Source organism: Strix uralensis, chromosome 26 (genome assembly GCF_047716275.1).
Source record: "Strix uralensis isolate ZFMK-TIS-50842 chromosome 26, bStrUra1, whole genome shotgun sequence".
Classification (NCBI taxonomy): domain Eukaryota; kingdom Metazoa; phylum Chordata; class Aves; order Strigiformes; family Strigidae; genus Strix; species Strix uralensis.
The window spans coordinates 6,842,815-6,864,032 of NC_133997.1; the positions used below are offsets into that span (position 1 = coordinate 6,842,815).

Here is a 21,218-nt window from a genome sequence, read left to right on the forward strand (position 1 = left end):
CTCTCCTCTTTCTATTCTGGGAGGAAGAGAAACAGCTGAGCTCTGCTACCGTATGCGAGGGAGGCAGATGGGGCGTGAATTCAGTAGTGATTGTACTGCTCATTTGTTTGGCATAAAAATGACGGACAACTGATAGAACAACCCGGAACAAACATGGGGGGTTATGAATACTGAATAGCTTTTACCATCATTAATTTTCCAGTTACTGTGAGTTTTTCTTCTCATTCAGTGATAAATCTGCATACACACGGAGGGCTATAGGTGTCATCCTGATTCTCATCAGGTATTTCATGTGACAGGCTGTTCTATCTCTGTGATTTCCTATAGTGCATTTCTTTCACTTTTGGGCAATGGGAATAGACGTTTCAGTTGCATTGCTCAGTTAGCTGCACACAAGGGCACGTATGCACTGCTGGATATTTGGGGAACAAAGGTAGAAGGGGGGAAGCATTTGCTTCCTCTATGGGATAGAAACACAGATTCATAGAATTGTTTATTAACATTTGGCTTTACCTACATTTAGTTTTGTAAGCTCTAAATCCATGGAGGATTTGAGGACCATGGTAAAATTAAAAAAGAACCTATTTTAAGATTAGGATTTTTTGACATGAAACCCAAAAACCTTCATCGACCTGGACAGTGAGTAGCCCATAGTTGCTGTTTGTGCATACTATAAAAACAAAATTTCATTCAATCTGATGAAAGGAAAATATATTGAATCTGATTAAAGGAAAATATATTGAAAGAGCGATGGGTCAAAACTGTTATGCATTTGCACTCAGAAAATGCAGGCTGGCGTTGCTGAATTTGCACGTTGTAACTGCAAAAAGCATGAAATCCTTAAAATATTCCTGCAATGGTCTTATGCTGAATGAGGAGCTTTATGAATATTTCAATTACAAGATGAGGCTTGAAAGAATAGAGTTGTTTCAGTTTTGAATCACCCTTCCTTAAATAACTTGCCCTATTTGGTATTAAATTAGATAAATCCGACAGCCACTCCACATGCGCTGGGTGATGATGGGACCTCAGGAGCTAGAACCACCTCACTGTCCGTCCTGCTATTGCTTTGAACAGACCAGCCGTGGCTTCAGTCAGGAGACACCCAGCTCCTGCCATCCTCTTTGGCAAACAAAACCCTATTTAGGTGGCTCAGCCAAGGTGTTTCCCCTCCTCCTCGCCCACTGTTGTTCACAGTAGCTGAGCGTTAATTTAAAGGCTCAGCTTTTTGCTGTGGAGAGCTACACCTGCACCCTCTCTGTATCAGAAGTCATAATAGTGGCTCTACATCAGACATGCACAAAGCCAGTCTTGGTCTTTCAGGATTGAAGAGATACCTAGAGAGTAGCAAATAATATTACGCTGCACTCGTCATCTCATTTCTACACCCAGGTAAGGAAAGGTCGTTGATATTCTTCTCTGTCCTACTTAGAGACAGACTACGATTCGAATACTTTGTGAATAAAAGCAGAGCTTTACAACCTTTTTACCACTTCATGTCCTGGATCTGATCTCACTAAACCAACTAAAACTCTGAGGAGTTACTCCTGATTTTACTGGAGTTAATTAAACCAGGCTATTTTGGTTTTTCACTCATTCAGATCACCCCACTGAGCTAAATTCTGCATTTGCTTATACCAGCGACCTTCAGTGCTTGCTAAACCAGGGTGTCACTGGAATCGCTCTAGAATTGTATTTGTATCAGCCTGTGAAACACAGACTTCAGGGGAACTTTGGTCAGATTTCGCTGCTTCTTGAGAAAGCCGTTGCGTGTTTGTGCTCCCTGGTTCTAGCTTGAGCGGGATGTCTAGACGGTCCTGTAAGGCAAATAACAAACTACCTCCAGCAAAACTGCAGAATTAGGCTTTACTTTTTAGCAGAAGTGATTCCACCAGCACCAGTTTCAACACAAGCCACCTTTGTATGCATTTTCTTACTCACAATAAAGCCTGAAAATGCAACCCTCCCCTCCATTCCCTGAAAGAACAACCACTAGTTCTTAAGAACCAAGTTCTGGTCTGTTAGATGTTGGCAAAGCGGAGGGACCCACTGGGCTCCATTTCCCTGAGAGAGAACGACTGCCCTAAATGAAATCAGAATTGGCCTTGTCTTCTTCATAGAATAAAAGGTCAACGGCTAGATTCAGAATTTGGCCTTGACATTTTCATATAATAAAATGCCAACAGCTAGATTCTCCTGCTTCTCACACCCCTCTAAATGACCAGGCATCCCTGGAAATGATTCGAAATATCAGAAGCAGACTTTCAGTAGATATCACTGTTTCACTAGCCTTGAAATGGAAACTGCTGCCACTTTTGTGCATGGACTGAAAGCTTGCCGAGTTTTCCTGTAACTTAATTAAGTATCCTTTCCATCATCCGCCAAACTGCTGCTTAACACATTCTGGCAACGTGCCTCTCATATATTGCAGCAGATATGGCTGGCAATGCACGGAGCTTATCACGGGGTATTAATTACTTGAGCATAAATAACAGTTTCTCTTATCTCAGCTTCATAATCCACTATTTCTGATGGAAATATATTCGTAATAAGAAGTGAGAGAAAACAATGAGGGGGTAAATTTAAGCCTAAAAATGAGTGACAGGTCTTGCAATGAGTGAAAGTTAAAGCCAAGCAAATTAAAATGAAAAGTAAAGGTACATTTCTAACAGTCATGTTGATTAACCCCTGGAACCAACCATCAAGGCAAGAGCTGGATTTTTCATCTCCAGGTATCTTCAGATCAGTCTAAGAAACATAATTTCATCAAAATAAATTGTCTTAATATGCATAAATCTGAAAACTCATATGAGAGGAAAAAAGGCTACAAGGCATACAGGTCAGCTTGGCCATCCGTGAGCACTAGTGACATTGCACAAGAATAGAGCGGTTAAAAAACCGGGCCTGGGAAAGCAGAATCCCAGAATCATCAAGGTTGGAAAAGGCCTTCAAGATCCTCCAGTCCAACCATGAACCTCACACTGACCGTTCCCAACTCCACCAGATCCCTCAGTGCTGGGTCAACCCAACTCTTCAACCCCTCCAGGGATGGGGACTCCCCCCCTGCCCTGGGCAGCCCATTCCAACGCCCAACAACCCCTTCTGCAAAGAAATCCTTCCTAAGAGCCAGTCTGACCCTGCCCTGGCGCAGCTTGAGGCCATTCCCTCTTGTCCTGGCGCTGGTTCCTTGGCTCAAGAGACTCATCCCCCCTCTCTGCACCCTCCTTTCAGAGAGTTGTAGAGGGCCATGAGGTCTCCCCTCAGCCTCCTCTTCTCCAGACTAAACCCCCCCAGTTCCCTCAGCCGCTCCCTATCAGACATGATCCAGTAACATGACTTGCAGGGCTTCCTCCCACTCCAATCCCCAAACCCTCAAACAAAATCATGCAGAATGACAAAGCCTTTACTGTAAGCAATTCTCCTTTCCTGCCTCCATTCACAGCTCATTAACTCTTCTGCATTAGGAAGGTGTTTCCCAACTATCCCGCCACAAGGAGAAAAATAAAGAACAAGAAATGTAGCTTTTGTGTGCTCCAAAACTCTCGTTAATGATTGCAGGACAGAAATACACACCTGAAATTAAATTACCTTCCTGACTCTGCACTGCTGAGGGTTCCGTGATGTGTTCGTGTTGTGCAGTGCAGGGTTTAGCTCTACGGTGTTGGAAAAGTATTTGAACACTTCGGTTTGCCTGCTGGAAAGACAGTGGGGGGGGCGGGGTTATGTCTGTATGAAGGCCCCTGGACTCATGATGAAGAATACAGTCCTCAGGTGGTGTTTTAAAGAGCAGGGTTCAGGTATGCATGTTGGCGTGGGGGTGTGTTTGTGAGTAACTGTGTACGCTTTGTGTACACGCACAGCGGGGTAGCTGCGCGTGTGTGGCTCAGACACACAAGCGTCTGCTATCGTGGATGGATACTGTTGTGAATTTTGCTTGTCAGCGATACATTTATAAGGCAGGTGTAATTATTCAGTGTTTTCAATGTGTATTTTTAGCCTGTTTACCGGGTACATTATATAAATATGAATGGTTATTTGTGCATGAATAGTGTGTTTACAGGTTATAAATGTTTCTTGGGGAGTATTAATATTTCTGAAAGTACAGAGGCTGATGAGTGTGTAGTATATATTGGATATTTATGTGGGTGGACATATCTATGTGAGCTATTTCAAGTCACAAAGATGCAGAGTTGTATTTAAATGTTCATTACAGCAAAGAGTGGCTCTATTATGCCTTTACTCCCATGGTTTATTGTCCTGCACGCGGCAAGAAAACTGATATAATTTTCAGAGATGACAATTCTGGAAGAGGCTCCCTTACTTTCAGAGAAGTTCAATACACTCACTAAATTAAATGTCTCTTTGGGACATATTTCAGGCAAAGGAGAACACAGGACATGCCTGAGGCTTGCCTGAAGTGCTTTGGAAAGGGTACGGCTTGACTGCGTTACCAAAACCCACATAACTGATTGCCAGGCTACACATCTTGAAAATATGGTTCCCCGCCTTTTATATACCGAACGCAAGGTGCATTCAGCTCTGGAGGATATCCTCCTCCAGATCTGCTCAGCTTATTAAAAAACACAGGAGGGTGTTTCTCCTATTCTACAGAAGTCAGGGAAGTCCTTTTGCTGCTGCTCGCGCTGGCGCCATTGGAAGCACCGATTCAACAAGGTACTTGGGCGTATTTGCAAATTTCAAACACAGAAATAGTCCATGAAGCCAAGAAAGTCCACAGCTGCTTAAGGGCTTTGCTCAAGAGGGGAGCAATACACTCCTTCTTACTTCCCATGCATTGTAATAGCTTGGCACCCCACCCCACCACGCACCATTCAGCAAATACTCTGCGAGCAATATCTGACGTGCAGCAAGAAAAATCCCTAACGTGTAGGAGATGTAATTTCTCAGACTTGACGATATTAGGAAAGAGCAGTTTTGTGTGATGAAATCTCAAGGGCAATGAGCAGATAAAATAACTTTTTGACTCTTTGAAGATGGCTAGCTTCTCTCTGGAGGGTGCCAACCATGAATGAGAAGAAAGGTGCAGGTGCAATTTAGTGCCATTTTCCAGACTCTCTATCTCCGGCACCACGTAAGGGACCCAGCAAGCCCTCTCTCTTGTTGAATTGAGCTGGACAAGTCATCTCGATGGGCAGAGCTTATATAACATCTCTCTGAGGGGCTGAAATTGCCTCTGACTTGCATAGACCAGTTAGTTTTACTTTCCATTACTACCCTCCTACATTAGGAGTTCACTTCAGCTACAGAATAAAAAGTCCTGAAAAATAATTTTGACACATAATTATTTTTGCAGAGATAGGGTGAGAAGTGAGGGTCTCAGAAAAAGAACAAACCCTTCTAAGAAACATCTCCCATTTTTCTCCCTCTTTTCCTCTCTCTGTTCCTCTGAGGTTTAGTATGGAAAAAGAGGAAGCTGAGCACAAAACCTAAAATGAGAGCTTTTTGAAAAATACTGCTCTCTCCAAGTCTGCAAGATGCTTTCTAGAACTGACGAGCATTTCAAATGAAGTTAGTTCACTTCAAAACTTATTGTATAACATAATGGTAAGTTCTACATCCTGGAGGCCAAGCTGACTGCTGCCTTTTAACATGGTATTAAGTGCAACAGAGTCATGCCAAGTTCATTTTTCCACCTCCTTCAGAAAGAAATAGAAATTTCTCTTGTATCAACATTATAACATTGGGTCTCTAATTCAATAGTATCTCTGACCCCTAGAGACAGTATTCTCTTTGTTTGCACGTCAATAACACCATTGCTTTCTATTTCCAGTTTATCTTGTCTTTGTATTAATATCAAGAGGCAAAACCATATTTAAGATCCCTAGTGTGCAGCTCAGCCCATCCCTACTACAGTGTATTTCATAGATATACATGCAGTCCTTCCTCTAGGTAAAACGACTCTTTCATATTATATATTATTCAAGAAATAAAGTTCCATTTTGATAAAAAAGCAATCTGCAGGTATCTTATTTTTTCACTAAATTTTGGGGGTTAAGGAAAGAGATTTTCACCAACAAGGCCAATTTTTTTCTGTGATGTTCATATTTCTGGAAATTTTTCATCTCACAGGGTATTTCTCTTCACACCTGTTCTGGATGTGACAATCCCCTTTGGGTAAGTATGGTTCTATGCCTTCCTCTTTGTAAAGAACCAAAATTGTTAATTTAATTTGGTGCTTCACAGGAATAGCAATCTTTGTTGAGCTGCATGACAAAGCATGCCTAAAACACTTGAAGAAGTTGCTGGCAGGTTGGCTGGTTATGTCAGTGCATGTTCCCATTAGCTACAGGAACATCAGCATCTAACCCTTTATTTTAAACACGTACTTTACAGAAGAGCAGAAAATTATGCAAACTGTTTCTTACCCAGTCCACCTACTCCAGGGACCCTGTCTGAAATTTCAGAACTCCCAGATGGCTACTTACTTCATTTTAAATCATCAACTGGAGCTGGAACTGGGACATCCAGGCCAGGAAAAAACCTTCACTGGGGCAAGATCTAAACTTTCTCTGATCTTGGACAGCCTATGAAACATGTCAGAGATTCCATGAAAAGAGTACACAGAGATAGCACTTCAGTTTGAGAAGAGAGTCAAAAACATGGGATAAACATGCTAAAGGTTTGCAGGGAAAGTTGTCCTGGTAATATTGGACATTTGGCAGGAAATAAATCACAACGACTGTAATCCTGGAGGAAAGTGCTAAAATCTATTTGTAAAAATCATCAAGGCAAAGCACTTCACTACATACCAGAGAGTTTTTTTCCTCTTCTTTTAATTTAGCAGTAACAATGTCTACAATACATCGACTCACAAATTAAGTGAAGGTATGAAACCACATTCTTCATACTGAGATTGTACATTCTGAATTTTTAAATACCCTCTCAAGGGGGAAGAGTTCTGAACATCCAACGAACATCTTTTGAAACAACCAGTGGTGGGAATTTCAGTTTTAACAGTGATCATATTTAGTGAGCCTTGTCCACAGAGATCAAAATACTTTGCAAACAAGTGCAAAGCTCAGAACCTCACTGTACAGATAAAAGGGGAGGGAAACTGAGGCACAGTGCTGTGCAGTGACTCGCCAGGATCAAGCAGCAGGCAGCAGAGATCTGGACATAAATCCCATTTCTCTGACTCCCAGTCAATTCCTGACTCGCCAGGCCACAGTCTCCCAGGAAGTGTTTGTGGGTATCTCCTGTCCAGCCGTTCAGGTGTTATACAGGCAGATCTTCTTTCACCTCTCCTGCTGTCCCATTGGCTCCGTTCAGTCCTGCTGGCTCCCTGCCTTCTTCCTCCTCCACCTCTTCTTCTTCTTCTTCTTCCTCTTTTGCTGTCTCTGTGTCTCTGCCTCCGCTCAGGAGGGTGGCACTGGAGAGGTGGCCGAGGAGCTGGCCTTCCCGGCGAGACTCGGCCAGCTCTTTGGCACAGCACACCGGGGTGTTGGTCTCGTAAGTGCTGTGGAAGCTGTTATAGTCAACTTCGTAAAAATCCTTCTCCAGGGTGAGGACGGGAGTGAAGCGATGTCCCCACAGCACCTCGGTGTCCATGTAGGAGCTGCGAGCCTGGCAGGTCATCCCTGGGTAGAAACAGAGGGGTGTTAAATGCAAAGCTTCCTTACATGCTCACCCAACCACTTCTTTCATTTAAGAGCACTTTCATGTTATCTCCATACCTGATTGCTCTGGGACACAGAAAAAGTCTTCGCTTAATGAGCCTCACAAAAGCCTTTACCATGAAAAAGCTGAGCACCCAAAGGGAAAGGGATGGATTCACCGCCGCATCTTCAGACTGCTTCCTCAACCTTGTGCTTATGGGTTTGAAGTCTGGTACCACTAAGCAGCTTCTCTCTGTCCTCACATTGCTCTGCTGAGGGGTTGCTTGCGTGGCTGATACTAAGAGCACTTCTGGTGAATCGTGCTCGAATGACACCCAACCCTGCCAATGCACCTCAAATCCTGACCCTCTAAGCAGAACGAACCACTGCCCTGCTCTCCCACTGTGTCTGACCCCATCCCTCTTCATCTACGGCAGTATCAGCAATTCCCTCTTGCACTTAGGTCAAGACACCAAAGATGTATAGCTCAAAAAGTAGAGAGGGTCACAACTCTCAGTGATTTATAGGGCAAGCTGGCTTTTAAATACCTCTGGAGGGTTCAATCCACCTGCATTGGGTTGGCAGAGCCAAACCCCACAGCAACAAGCAGTCCAGCTCACAAACATGTTGAATTCCGTGTCTTAATGGACTGAGAATTGAATGGATCGTGGGCAATATGAAACTGGTATTTGTCAAGCTGCTTCTCAGTCCCAAGGATCAGAGTTTATTTATTTACTTTGAAGAAGTTTAAAGAGAAGCTTTGCAGAGCAGGGATAAGTGTTCAGCATTGGCATAACTGAGAACAAATTCTGTTGGATTCACCTGCCAATGTCAAAGCTGACTTCTCTTTCAAATATTTTTCTGTTTGTTCTAATTATGTTACGACTTTGGAATTAATTCTGGTGAAATTTGGAAAGCCTGACCTGACAAAGTCCTCCCACTGTTCTCTTTTGGAGGGTGAGAGATAGGCCTGACTGGAATACGTTCAAAACATGCACTTGATTCAGTTCCTGGCTGATACTTCCAAGTCTAAACCCTACAGCCCAAAGCACACAAACAGAAATCTAAAGCAATGCACAGGGGGAAAAACATCGGTGTCAGATGCTTCAGGGAAGAGCGTATGATGTATTCTTATCACGTGAGATCAATTAAGTGACTGAAATCTCAGAGTAATCAGAAAACTTTCCTTAAAAAAAAAAAAAAGGGACCTTTGTGAAAAGACGACTACTTTGTTCTCATAATTGCTACAGTCCATTAAAAGACACCCACACAAGCAAGCTCTCTGGAAAGCTTTACTTGTCTCTTATTGCTTTCCTTAGTTTAAAGTTATCGGGCCAGGTGTATACTAGTTGCTTTTGGTTCTTGAAAGGGAAAAAGAGGGACGGTGACACATGCAACCCTGAGAAATTTCCAGTTCTGTACCCTAGACTGAAAAGCCATTTTTTCCCCCCAAGAATATCTGCAGGAGTATTTGCTTCTGGGCAGGAACAACAAGTACAGAGCTAGTCATAGTGTTCTAGCCTGCCTGCTTCCTGGACTGGAAGGAGCTGGGAAGTGCAGAGGCTGCTGTGAAAAGCACAATGATGGAAGAAGAAAATTACCCCAAGTCTTTGTGCCTTAAGGAGAAGCTCTATTGAGGTACAGCATCTGTTCAGAAAACGATCAGCTTTTGCTTTACAGGTAAAAAACCAGCACGGAGACCACTCCTGGCTATGCGGTGACACTTCAACATGCAGCATCACCTGCCCTGACTCCTCAGTCCTCGAGGTGAAGACTGGTTAATCCCCACTCCCTCGTATCATCCAGCGAAGCGCAGCTGGCAGCTCATGGAGTCCTCCTAATTTCTGAGTCCTGCGACGGTTTTTCTCAGGAGAGCTGTGTCGTTGTTGACCTCCCTGGGCAAGGGCTTTTATTACAGGCTGTTCTGAGGGTCAGCAATGCAGAGCTGCAGGGCTATTCCCATTTGCTGATGCTCCTAGACTGCGAGACAACCAGCAGCATGTGCATGTACGGTAAGGAGGCAGTGAAAATGAAGTAGCCCCTTTTCCTTTAGACAGAGCCAGAAATCTCAAAGGAATTCAAGTGCCTCCTCCAAACCCCGAGTGCTTTCAAAGCCCAGCAAAGGGAGCGGGAGAGGAGACTGCCCAGGCTCACAGGATTCGGTCCTGCGAATGAACCAGCTGATTCTGATCACCGCCTTCCAAATGCTGCATCAAGGCATCGTGCAGAAGTCCCCAAGGCCAAGGTGGGGTGTCCCTGCTAAATGTGGGGGCCTGAGGCATCCTAAGGGAACTCCTGCCTTATAATCAGGGCCTGAAATAGCTCCTTCCCCGGGGGGGAGTACCTGACAGTGAACCTGAACTCCAGAGATGCAATCATAGTTATCTCCTGCTGTAAGGATTCAATTAAGAAGGGAACAATAGAAAGCTTTCAGCAACCAAATACTGCACACTGCCAGCTTCCTGCAGTAGCTGCTTTCTGTAACCCCAGGGGTACACAGAGCCAGCACAATAAGACAACTTGTAATTGCTTCATAATCCCATTCAAATATTCCTTTTTAGCACATGTGCAGTGGTGTTTTAATTGCGTGGGGACATACTGCTTGGCAACTCCTACATTACCCAGTAAACAACAGCATTGTCTCTGCTTCAAATTCCATTAAGTGCCTGCTTTGCAGGCTGCCCTGTGCTCTCCAGCCTGGTTAATTAATGCATCTGTAAGGTCCCTAGCTAATTATTGCCTCTGTAACTGCAAAAAGATGACAGAAGAGGTGTGGAAACAATAAACCTTACTTTTATTAAGAGCACATGGATGCAGCCACTTTCCACTTGCCTACAATGTGCCACCATGCCCTCTGTGCTCTGAGTATCCAAGTTTCAGCTTGCAGTGGGGCAAAGTAATTTGCTAGACTAAGGTCTTTCATACCTGGCTTTGGGCTCTCGGCAAAAATCAGCGGTTTCATTTCATGAAATTTGCTTATCCAAGTCCGTGGGACATCCTGGGTGTAGTGAACCATCAGGCTGTGTGCTCAAGTACCACAGCAACTTTCCCACTGCCGTTCTACTTCACTGCAGCAGCCCTGTCGTGTGCAACCCTGAAGCACCGACATTTTGGAGAGCTCAAGAAATTGAGGGAGATTTCAAACTCTCAGAATTTCTTGCATTTCTTGCAAAAATAACTGTAGTATTTATGGCCCCGATAAAGACTGTTAATCCTTTTCTTAAAGTAGATATAACTAAACATGTTGGGTTTAAATGTTACAGATATTTGGTATAGTTATAGAGAAGTGGTATTTGGTGACTTGGACGTTTCACTTAAACAAGCTTCATGCCAAAAGAATATCCTCATTTCCCCTTTGTCAGTCTAAGTAGATGTGCTTCAAAACTTATCTAAAAATAAAGTCATAGAGATTTTTATTTTTCAAGTGTATCGTATTTTCTGGATAGTAAGACCATTAGAAGTTTAATTTTCTCCTAAACAATCTGGCTTAAAAATGAAAAAGTATGCTTAATATAAATTTGTACAGTCTGTCGGTTGTGGAAAATGTGAAATGATATGTGAAATCTTCAGCTTTCAAGTTTTAGTTACAGCTTTCTCATCTCTTAATTCAGCAGTTTAGCTTTCAGTTGCAAACAAAACTCAATTTTAATTGAAACCAGAAAAAAAGTTTGTACAAAGTTATAAGCAGATGCACCAAGTTTTCAATAAAGCTGGAACCAGTTCCAGACTTTTTCAAAAGCTGGAGACCAGAGGACTGTCTCCTTGTTTCAAGTTCTGCAATAAACATTTCATAGAGTTTTAATGATAATTTCATTATAGCAGAATCCTAAAAAGTGGACTTTTTGTCTGTTGTCTGGAGTCACTACATCACGGATCAATAACAGCGTTTGTGCATGTTCCTGTTTAAGGCAGTCATAGGTGCCTTCCTAAATGGTTTGTTTCTGGTTTCCAGCAGATGAAAAGATACAAAATATATTGCTATGTGTATTAAACCAGGTGTTTCATTACATTCGAGAACAGAGTCGCTGAGGAAAGACTGGTGCGTAAAAGAGGTGTCAGGGAGCTCTACCAATAAGGCGCTTTTCTGTCATCAAAATCAGTTGGGATCAAGCAGCTTACATTTTATCAAAGACAAAGGAACGTTAATACGTGCTGACAAAAAGCAGTTACTTGATGGCTCACTCAGTACGGAGCCTGTTTTTTTCTGCAGCAGACTCAATGGGAGTTGCAGATTTCGGAACGTTTCACTGCTTGCAGTGCCCCCGATTATGCAACTGGAGCAGATGCTTCTGGCTCTGCCACACTGCTAGGAAAAGTGGAGATTGCTCCCGATTTCCAGGTCTTGTATACCCTTAGGTTACCAGTTAAAATCAAACTTCATTATCACAGGCCACATCTAACCGCATCTGGAGCGGTTTGGTTAGCCAGAGATGAGCCAGCAGTCTCTCTTCATAGAAGATGTGTATTTTCATCAAACATACCGTCACCGCCAGTACCTTTACTGGCAGTTTAATGGGAGAGGGCAAGGGGACCACAAAGCATGATCTACCACCCCAAGGAATTGCCACAGGCTTCAATTTGATCACATCAACAGTATAGTTGAGTCTTTCAGTACTGCTACATGACCTGAACTTTCTCCGTGGGTAGAGATATCCCAACCCCTGGGGCTGCCAAGACAACTTCTCATCAGCCTAAAATTAACTCTCCTCATTTAAATGCCACAGAGCTCAGTGATTATCTGCTGGCAAAATGTCATGTGGATGCTGACTGTATGTTTGCCATATTTGCTAGGCTCTCTCTGCAGTTCAGACACAGATACTGCTGGAAGGGATTTCTCCGTCCTTGTTTTCATATGCTATTGTATGCGGGGTGACTTCTTCCTTTGTACTGGTTTCACTAAACCTGCCTAATACGTCTTCTGCTCCTTGAGCTGAGCTCCACCTACCCTACAAGAGTACAGAGGGAGAGCTGATGGATTCAGAAGTACAGTGACAGGCTGATCTCAGTTAGGATGGCAAGGAGTAGTTATAAAAATTTTAAGTTCTATCTAATTAAGCAATACATGTCTTCAGATTAACATCAGCGTTTGGATAGTTATAAAATTTATTAGTCCCTTTGCATTAATTAGACCAGAGAACACTGTAACCTCCAAAAAGTCAATATTCCACCAACTTGAAAAGGAATATTAGAAGGTAGGAGCATGGTGCTCCAATTATTTGTGCTTGTCTCCTTTAGAGGAGGACACGTCTGGGCTTGACTCACTTTGATTTTTACGCCAGAGGAGAGTAATAGGATTTTAATTTATCTGAATGCTCTCCAGGCATGTGAAAGCTCCTAGGCACTGGAAATGAAAAAAGAAAAAGGACCTTATGATTTAAAGATCTTAAATTCAATTGCCACGTCTCTACCAGGCAGAACCTGAGCACCAAGCTCACACCACGTAACGTTAGGCCCATCTATAGTGATTGCAGAGGCACCTAAGATGACTGGGCCTGCCAACGTCAACCTCTGGAGGACAATTCAGCACATGAAATGAATGACTTGAGACGTCGATCTCTTCCCTATAGTTGTATAAGCAGTTTCTGTAACGGTTCTGCAAGGTCCTTCTTGCAGAAAACTTATTTATATGCAAAATGCAAAACAGAACAACAAGACAAACCAAACCAGAGGATGAATGCGTGAAAACTCCATTTAGTAATTGCACCCTTCTTTTGTTCTCCCATGAAAATCATGATTAATTTCAGGATATTTTAATTCTTGACTACTTCTTTTGGTCCTATATTTACAGCCAGGAAATTTTACTATGCCCTCTGTAAAGGTGGATAAATGGAGGTGCAAAAAACCTGTGGTTTGTCTACACTCTCACAGGGACAGGATGAGGTAAATTATTTTATCACACAGACTCGAAGCCAGAAATATATATGCCTATCCTTCCCTAAGAGTTTATTAAAACTTAATTTAGTGACTGGACTAATCAGGCGTCTGGACTATCTCTTGTGGCTTATTTAATGGCACTGGGAAAAAGAGGTAATGAAAACCAGTGAGGACCAAGACTAAAGTAACAAGCACTGCGATCTCTATGCCCAGACAATAGCAATGCTGGACACTGTAGATATAGAGTGAGGTTTGCAGGACACTACTGATAAATCAGGGTTTGGTTAATTGTCAGCAAATAACAGCAGAAGGCTAAAGGTGGAAGAGAAGAGAGAGCCCCTTCAAAGTATCTGCTAGAAAGTCTGGTAGGGTATGCAGACGGCATCATCACATGGAGGGATGGCTTACAGAAAAAAAAAATAAAATAAAATTGGACTCTCCAATGTCCTCTGATTGAATTGGCCAAATTCTTTATCATAACCCATCTGGCTCTGCATGCACATGGAAGGAGGGTCTGAACCTCCACTGCTCTTCCACATTCCAGCATTCAATTCACAATCAGGAGGGGAAGGGCAAGAGGTTTGGCCAAAATCAGCCAACGGGATGGGTCTTCCCCAGCTGTGGGAAGCAGAAAGGCAGTGAAAGCAAAACCGTATTCACTTTGCAAACAGATTTTCCGCCTTCATTTTCTTCCCTTTTATTGCAGGTCAAATTTGGGCCAGCTAATCTTGACAAGTGTCCCTTTCGGATAAGGCAAAAGAGAATTAATTCCCTGCAGTAATCTCTGTGCCCAATTCATTAAGTAGGCACTGTGAGTGATGCTGCTGCTTTCAAGATGCCCACGAAGCAGCACTGGAAGTCAGAACACTTGTCATCTCTATTGATCTTGTCTTCATTTCACTCAGCAATGATCACAGAAGATCTGCCCAGAAACTTAGTCTCCCTTTAGCATTTTTTAACCTCTCCTGGAGTCACAGTGCCTCAACCATCCTAAAATATTGATTGGGAAGACTCGTGTCAGTGGGCTTTCTGCCACAGCTGGTGTCGTGGGTTGGTTAGTAGACCAGCTGTGGGTCCCTGGAGAGCTCTCACTAGAATAATGCCATGTATATTTTCTTTTTTTGGCAAAATAAAACCATTGCATTTTAGCCTTGCGTGTTGCTATTCTTCAGTGTATTGTCATTTATCCTTTTAAAAATTCAAGTCAATTTGAAAACAAAAACATGGGTTTAAAACACAATGTTTCACTTTATAAAAAACCCAACTTGAAATGTTCAGGAAATTCAAGTCAACTTGAAAACAAAAACATTGTTTTAAACACTAGTGTTTCCTTTTGTAAAAAAAAAAAAAAAACAACAAAACACACAATGACTTGAAGTGTTTCAACTCTTCAGAATCTATTCTACACTTTTCATTTGAAACTATTTACCATCTTTGCCTTCCACTGGGTCAGAATTAAACTTAAATGTCATTAAGAAGAGTTAGGTGTTTGAGAGGAGACAATACATTTGTAATATGTGTGTGGTTGGTTAAAGCTATTGGAAATAGTTATAAAATTGCTGTCCCAAATTTTCAGTGAAAAATATTCACTCTTTTAGTCAAGGCATTACGCTTAAATTTTTTAAGTCATTTGTGCACTGACAATCGCCATTTTGACCTGCTTTCCAAATACCTTATGAAAAGAATAGAGCTGTCTTTTCCCCACCAGTGCAGGATGCATTCACGGTAGGATTTGTTGTTGTCTATAAAGACGGAATAAGTTTCCATTAATTTTTACTCCTGACAAGAACTGCAGAGCTGAGCCATCTCTGAGACAACACGCAGGACCCGCTTGCGTCTTGCGTGGCATGAACAGAGCTACGTACGTTGACCAGTTGTACCTCTGAACACTGCGATGGTGGTTCCTAATTTTTCACAGGGGTTACTAAGGGAACGAATGGGCTGTTGCATTTTTATACTGCCCTGAACCTGACCATGATTTAATAAAAGTCACGCTGCAAGTCAATGATACCATTCCCAAAAGCAAATGGGGCTTGAACAATACGATAGGAAGAAAAGAACCTGAAGAATTTGCTTGGAACAAATTTGAAGGTATGGAGGTAGGGATTAACATCCCCCAAACTGCTTTATCAACATTACGAAGCAGTAAAGCACAAACACAGTGCTTCTGCAAGCCACTCTCATTGTGACTAAACAGCACCCCCCCCCCCCGTTCCCATACGTCATTCAGAAAACCATCTCGGCCTCTGAATCAGATAACGGCACCGTCTGAGGTCCACTCTGCTCTAAGCTCAATTCAAACTGGCTCTTCTAGCTCTAGTTTTGGAATTTCATAGCCTGTCTTCTGAGACCAGAATAATTCATTTCCACAGATGTCGGCTCCTTAATATCATTACACAGTGGCCTGTACAATCCCTCTGGGAGAGGAGCCCATTTGTAAAGCAATACTATTCCTATGCCATGCTTTTAATTTTGAGGTTGTTATTGACAATGACTTCCTCTCACACATATCTAGAAGAGGCTGAGCTTTCCTAAAAGCAAGGCAGTGCAGTAGCTGTTCAAACGGAATTTGATAGTGTCACTGTGTGATGAGGAAAGAGGCTTTAGACAAACAAGGAACTGCATTCCATGCTCCGATTAGGAGGTTCTAATATCTAGTAAATGTTTAGGCTACAAAATAAGTTTCCATTACAAATCTTTGCCTTTGATAGTCTTTTCCACCCACCCCTTCTTTTGCCACATCTCTACAATACTCTGCTGGGAAAGACTATTTGCTGAGCAATGCCAAATGAATTCCACTTCTACAATACAGTGCTACAACCCAGGTACAGTGCAACCTATACGTAACCTCCCACTAGCTCTGTTTGGAAAAGTCAGCTATTGCTGTTCACCTAAAGACTAAGGGGAGGTACTGGGAAGCAGAATTAGCTCTCTAGAGAGCTGCTTAAGAGGGAACGTCTGGGATGCAGGGACTGGAGAGACTGTTTCCCCTTACATCTGGCTGTTAGGAGTCTAACAAGGACAGTATCAGTAGTAAGCAAGGGCCAGAATCTGTGAGACAGGGTGCTGATACCACTGAGCACTCCTATCGAGCTGGAAACCCTTGCTAGTGTTTCAGACAGAACCCATGCCTCGTCAGGATGGAAAAAAAAAATCCAAACACCCTCAACAGAAAAAAACTTGGATTCACCGTGCCATCTCATAACTAAAATCTTTAAACACCAAAGGGCAAAACTACTTTAAAAAGCTTTTTTGCATCTCTGACTCTATGTTTCCACTTCCCTAGATAGCGATTCTCTCCTCAGTGCTGCCTGTAGCCCCATTCCCCTTAAAGGCCTGATTCGACCAAGGCATGCTGCCAAGCCCGGACTCAGAAAGCCTGCCTGAAGGGAGCGTCAGCATCTCGGGGTGCTTAAACAGGCTTGCTGTGCTGGAAGCACAGCACACAGAGCCTGCCAGCTCCTCCGCAAAGCCTAGAATAAATGAATTAGCTGCAAGTGGTAAAATGACCTCATGGTGTCATGTCTTTTAGTGTAAAGGGATGAGTAAAAGCATCCTCCACCCCAGCCAGACCCTTGGGAGATAGACTGCACCCCAACTGTGGAAAGGAGCCTGGTGGCCTCAGTGGCCATCCATTCGCTCAGCTTGTTGCTCAGCACACCGCCACCTCCCTCTTCTACACGTTGGAAAGCTGAGGCACACAACTTTTCCAGATTTATTATATATGGACGCAGACTTCTTTCATCGCCTGCCACAAATACACCCATAGGAGGAAATTGGGAATCAGCTGAGTATATCTCCTAATCTACCCATTACACAGCATTGTTTTAAGCTGTTAAACAGCTGCTGGGTTGCAAGAGTCACAAAAGCAGTTTCTGTATTTTTCCTCTTTGAGCTCCTTTTGAAAATATATGTCCTGCATCATGTGCAAGTCATTCAGTTTCAGCACATGCTGTTTTATGGGATATAGTAATACTTGGGCACTTCCTTCATAGCCTCCATTAAAAAGCAACACTACAGCAATACCTAAAATAGCACAGTTACAGCCAATTTTTAATACAGAGGAGAAATGGAAAAAGATTTGCACCGTGAATTTTGATCACAGGAAAGAGGACCACAAGAGACCTCATGAATTCCTTTAGTTCATTCCTTTTTTCCATGGATCAGCTCTAAGTGATTATGGACAGCTCCTCGACTAACCCCTTGGTCTGACTCCTGGACTTATGAAAAGAGCGTGAAACACTACAACATGAGCTAAAGGACCCATCTTTTAATTGCTGGTTATCTCAGACCACAATATCCCACCTGAATCAGGCACTAGAGGACTGATCCCAACATGTTCCCAGTCCAGGTGACACTGACAGTGAAATCTTAATGCCGAACTGCACTCCATTTTTCCCCTTCCCTCCTTAAAATTGTGACTGATTTTTGGCAAGTCCTTACCTGTTGCTTCCACCATTCCTTCCAGGATGACCACAATTTCAAACTCCTCCTTTTCCAGTTGGGTGCGGGACATCTCCCAGAAGGGGCTTTTCTCATTGATTTCATGCGAGATGATAAGAGGTGACACCAGGAACAATCTGTCATCTCCAGTGTCAAATCCCACGTTGATGTCCGTTTGGTTCAAGGGGATAAACTCTCCTTCTTTGGTCTGTTTGGACTTAATCAGTTTGGCTCTAATGGAAGCCTCGACAATGTGGGAATTGCGGAGGTCTCCAACCCGGAACATGAGACAGAGCTTCTCATCCCTCATGGAAATCACTGCGTTGTTAGAAAACATGAGGGTTTCAGCCCTCTTCTTTGGTTGGCTGATCTTGACAAACATGCATCCCACCATGAACGCATTGACGATGGAGCCCAGAATAGCCTGGATCAGGAGCAGTACGATGCCCTCCGGGCACTTCTCGGTTATGACCCTATAGCCATACCCAATTGTTGTCTCAGTCTCGATAGAAAACAGAAACGCAGAAACAAATCCACTGAGATTTTCAACACAGGGGATCCAGTTCTCATCTTCAAGATGGTCCAGGTCTCCCCGGATATAGGCAATGAGCCACCATATGAACCCAAAAAACAACCAAGTGATGGTATAGACCATAGTGAAGACAAGAAGGTTAAAACGCCACTTGAGGTCCACCAGCGTAGTGAAGAGGTCACTAAGGTATCGATAGGTTTCTTGGACATTTCCATGGTGCACGTTGCACTTGCCACTCTTCTCCATGTAACGCTGACGTGGCTTCTTACCTTCTGCTGATATGAGGCGGGTTCGGTCCGTGGCAATGGGGACATCATCCCGAGCCTGTTTGGGAATCTTCTTAGGCTCTCTGGATGTAACTCCGATGTCCATGTCCTGGTTCATGAAGATCCTAGAATCTCCGGCCATGGCTGGGCTGCAGGAGAACAAAGAAATAAAGTTTAAGATAGAAGGGAAAGAGCTGAGACAAAAGGCATTTTGTTTACTCTCTGAACCATTACAACAGACCAGGACAATAAACATTGCAAATATTAATGTTACACTGACAAGCTTGGCCCCATGCTGGTACAGGGCTGATTCAGGCTGATGCGTCATCAGGAAAGCTTTTCACTAAGGCCATGTCTTTCCTCCTAGTATTGTTTTGGGAAACACTTTGAAAGGCTTTGGCTCTTCTCTCACAACAGCCACTTGCTAAACATAATGCTGCATTGAACTCGATGTTAAATACTGATTCATACCACACAGTCTCTTCAAACATGAACCAGCTGCCAGTCACTTTGCTTAATGCACTACTGGAACCTCGGAAAATACGGTGATGAGCATGGTCTGGGAGTCATGAAAGAGGTAAACCTTGTTACAGCTGTGGGTTTTTTGTTGGTTTTTTTCTTTTTGGTCCTCAGATTTTTTTACACCCAAAGTTTGCTTGAGATCACAACTAGGAGCAAAGTAAAGATACACCAACAAGTATTTTCAAGAAGGACTGGGGTTTTATGTCTCAGGTTTTGGGTACATACCAAGAGAAACCGTAGAAATTAACGGAAAACGCTGAGCACCACTGTCTACCTAAACCTCATGTAAGTCTAAATTATGCATGAAGGTTTCCCTTAGAGTCAGCAGAGAAAGGTACCTCCAGGGATAATTCAGATTTCAGGAGTGCTGAATCACCTTCTGGAAGTACACACACCGTCCACAAATTATTCTGCGAGCCTGGGCTCCAAATGTGAAGTTTAATTTTAAATTAAAATTTAGCTTTTAATTTAGCATCTTGAATTACGCATCTGAAGGTGTGATGAGTCCAGGCCTACTGCTAATCAGATACATCAGAACCCACCCCTTTACTTCATCTGACATTAAACAAAAACACCAGACACTTTTAGAAACGTGACAGACAGCTATTAAAAAGCCCACTGATGACATGCAAAATTATGCTTAACAAGGTACAAATAAGTAATACAAAATGATGGCTGCAATGATATTTGGAGGCTATAATGTAACATTCCTTTTACCGAGATGGCTAGATACTCTGTGAAAAAAAACCCACGCATGATCTATTGAAAAATGAGAGTCTGAATGCAGGGCACAGACAAAATCTCTGTGAAAGACTACCTAAGAAGCCTTAGGGATGTCAAAGATAGAGTAGCAATATTTTCTATGGCGTTCATTCTCTGCATTGTCCTCTGCAAATCCTATTAAAACCTAACTAAATCTATTACTGCTCCCTCTATCTTTAATCTTCTTATGCGCCTGTGAATGAGGAAAGGTGTAGAGATACAATTAAGAGTATCTTGGGAAAGACAATTTTAAGATCGAGCAAAGTAGCTTCATCTTTTCGATATTAAAAAGCACAAAGGGTGGGCGGGAAGGAAGCAGAGGCAGGATGAATAAATGAAGCAACAAATTTCCACTTCCATTCTGCTGTAGCCAAGTCTGGTTAACAGCAAAGAATTACTCTTAGCCCTTGTATAAGTCACCATCAATCATTACTCCAACGAAGCAGCCAGAGCCCGTTGCTGGAACCGCACCCGCTGGCTCTGCTCACCAGGGAGCCCGGCCATCTGTCCACAGCGCCGTCCCAAAGCTGCTTCGTGCTGGCAGATTTGCCTGGTTTGAAGGGTTTGGGCCAGGGCTGAGCCAGTGCAGCCACAGGATGGGGTAAATAATAGGGATTAATGATGCTGGGGTGGTAAATTAGGAGGAATTAGGTTTGCTACCCCCAGTGCATATGATGATGTGGGATAGATAACCCCGGCACTGTGCTCTTCCCTTCCTCAAACAGCAACATCAAGGATTTGGGCAGAATATTAATCCCTCTATTTCTTTCACTTCTGAAGGTAGGACTCCTGAGGGCTGGCTCACGGTATATTTAGATACATCTTCAGCCATTTTCCACTACTTGTTGCAAATTTGAATCTCCTGGGCCATTGGCCTGGCTCTCTGCTGCCCTACAGTGTGAGTCCATTCACAGGTCTGCAAAGGCTCTGCTAGATGCTGTCGAATTATAAGGGTGCAGATTGACTCTTGCCTCACAACATGTGAAAGCATGTGCCAAGTGCAACTCAGAACAATCCCACAATTATTTTTTTTCCCTCTTTAATAGGGAAACGTCCCATCCACTGACCAAAAGAGAACAAGGTGCTGAGAAGGTCCTCTTCGCTTCCTTCTTATGAATAGTACTTTTGATCTTTGCATTGTTTGATTAATCTGAAATGACTCCATTTGGACTAAAAAGCTTTTGATCAAGCTGTGTGTACAAA

General features: G+C 43.1%; 1 protein-coding gene across 2 annotated transcripts in view; it reads right to left on the bottom strand.

Annotated features, from left to right (window-relative positions):
- Window positions 1-6,786: 6,786 nt before the first annotated feature.
- Window positions 6,787-21,218, bottom strand: part of KCNJ5 (potassium inwardly rectifying channel subfamily J member 5) — a 63,760-nt gene continuing 49,328 nt past the window's right edge. For both annotated transcript variants that reach the window (XM_074851239.1, XM_074851240.1), the window contains 2 exons: window positions 17,934-18,880; window positions 6,787-7,598 (listed from right to left, as the gene is read on the bottom strand). In XM_074851239.1, coding sequence (XP_074707340.1) covers window positions 7,237-7,598; window positions 17,934-18,873 — 1,302 coding nt within the window. In that variant the 5' untranslated portion in view covers window positions 18,874-18,880 and the 3' untranslated portion in view covers window positions 6,787-7,236. The remainder of the gene's footprint in view (window positions 7,599-17,933; window positions 18,881-21,218) is intronic.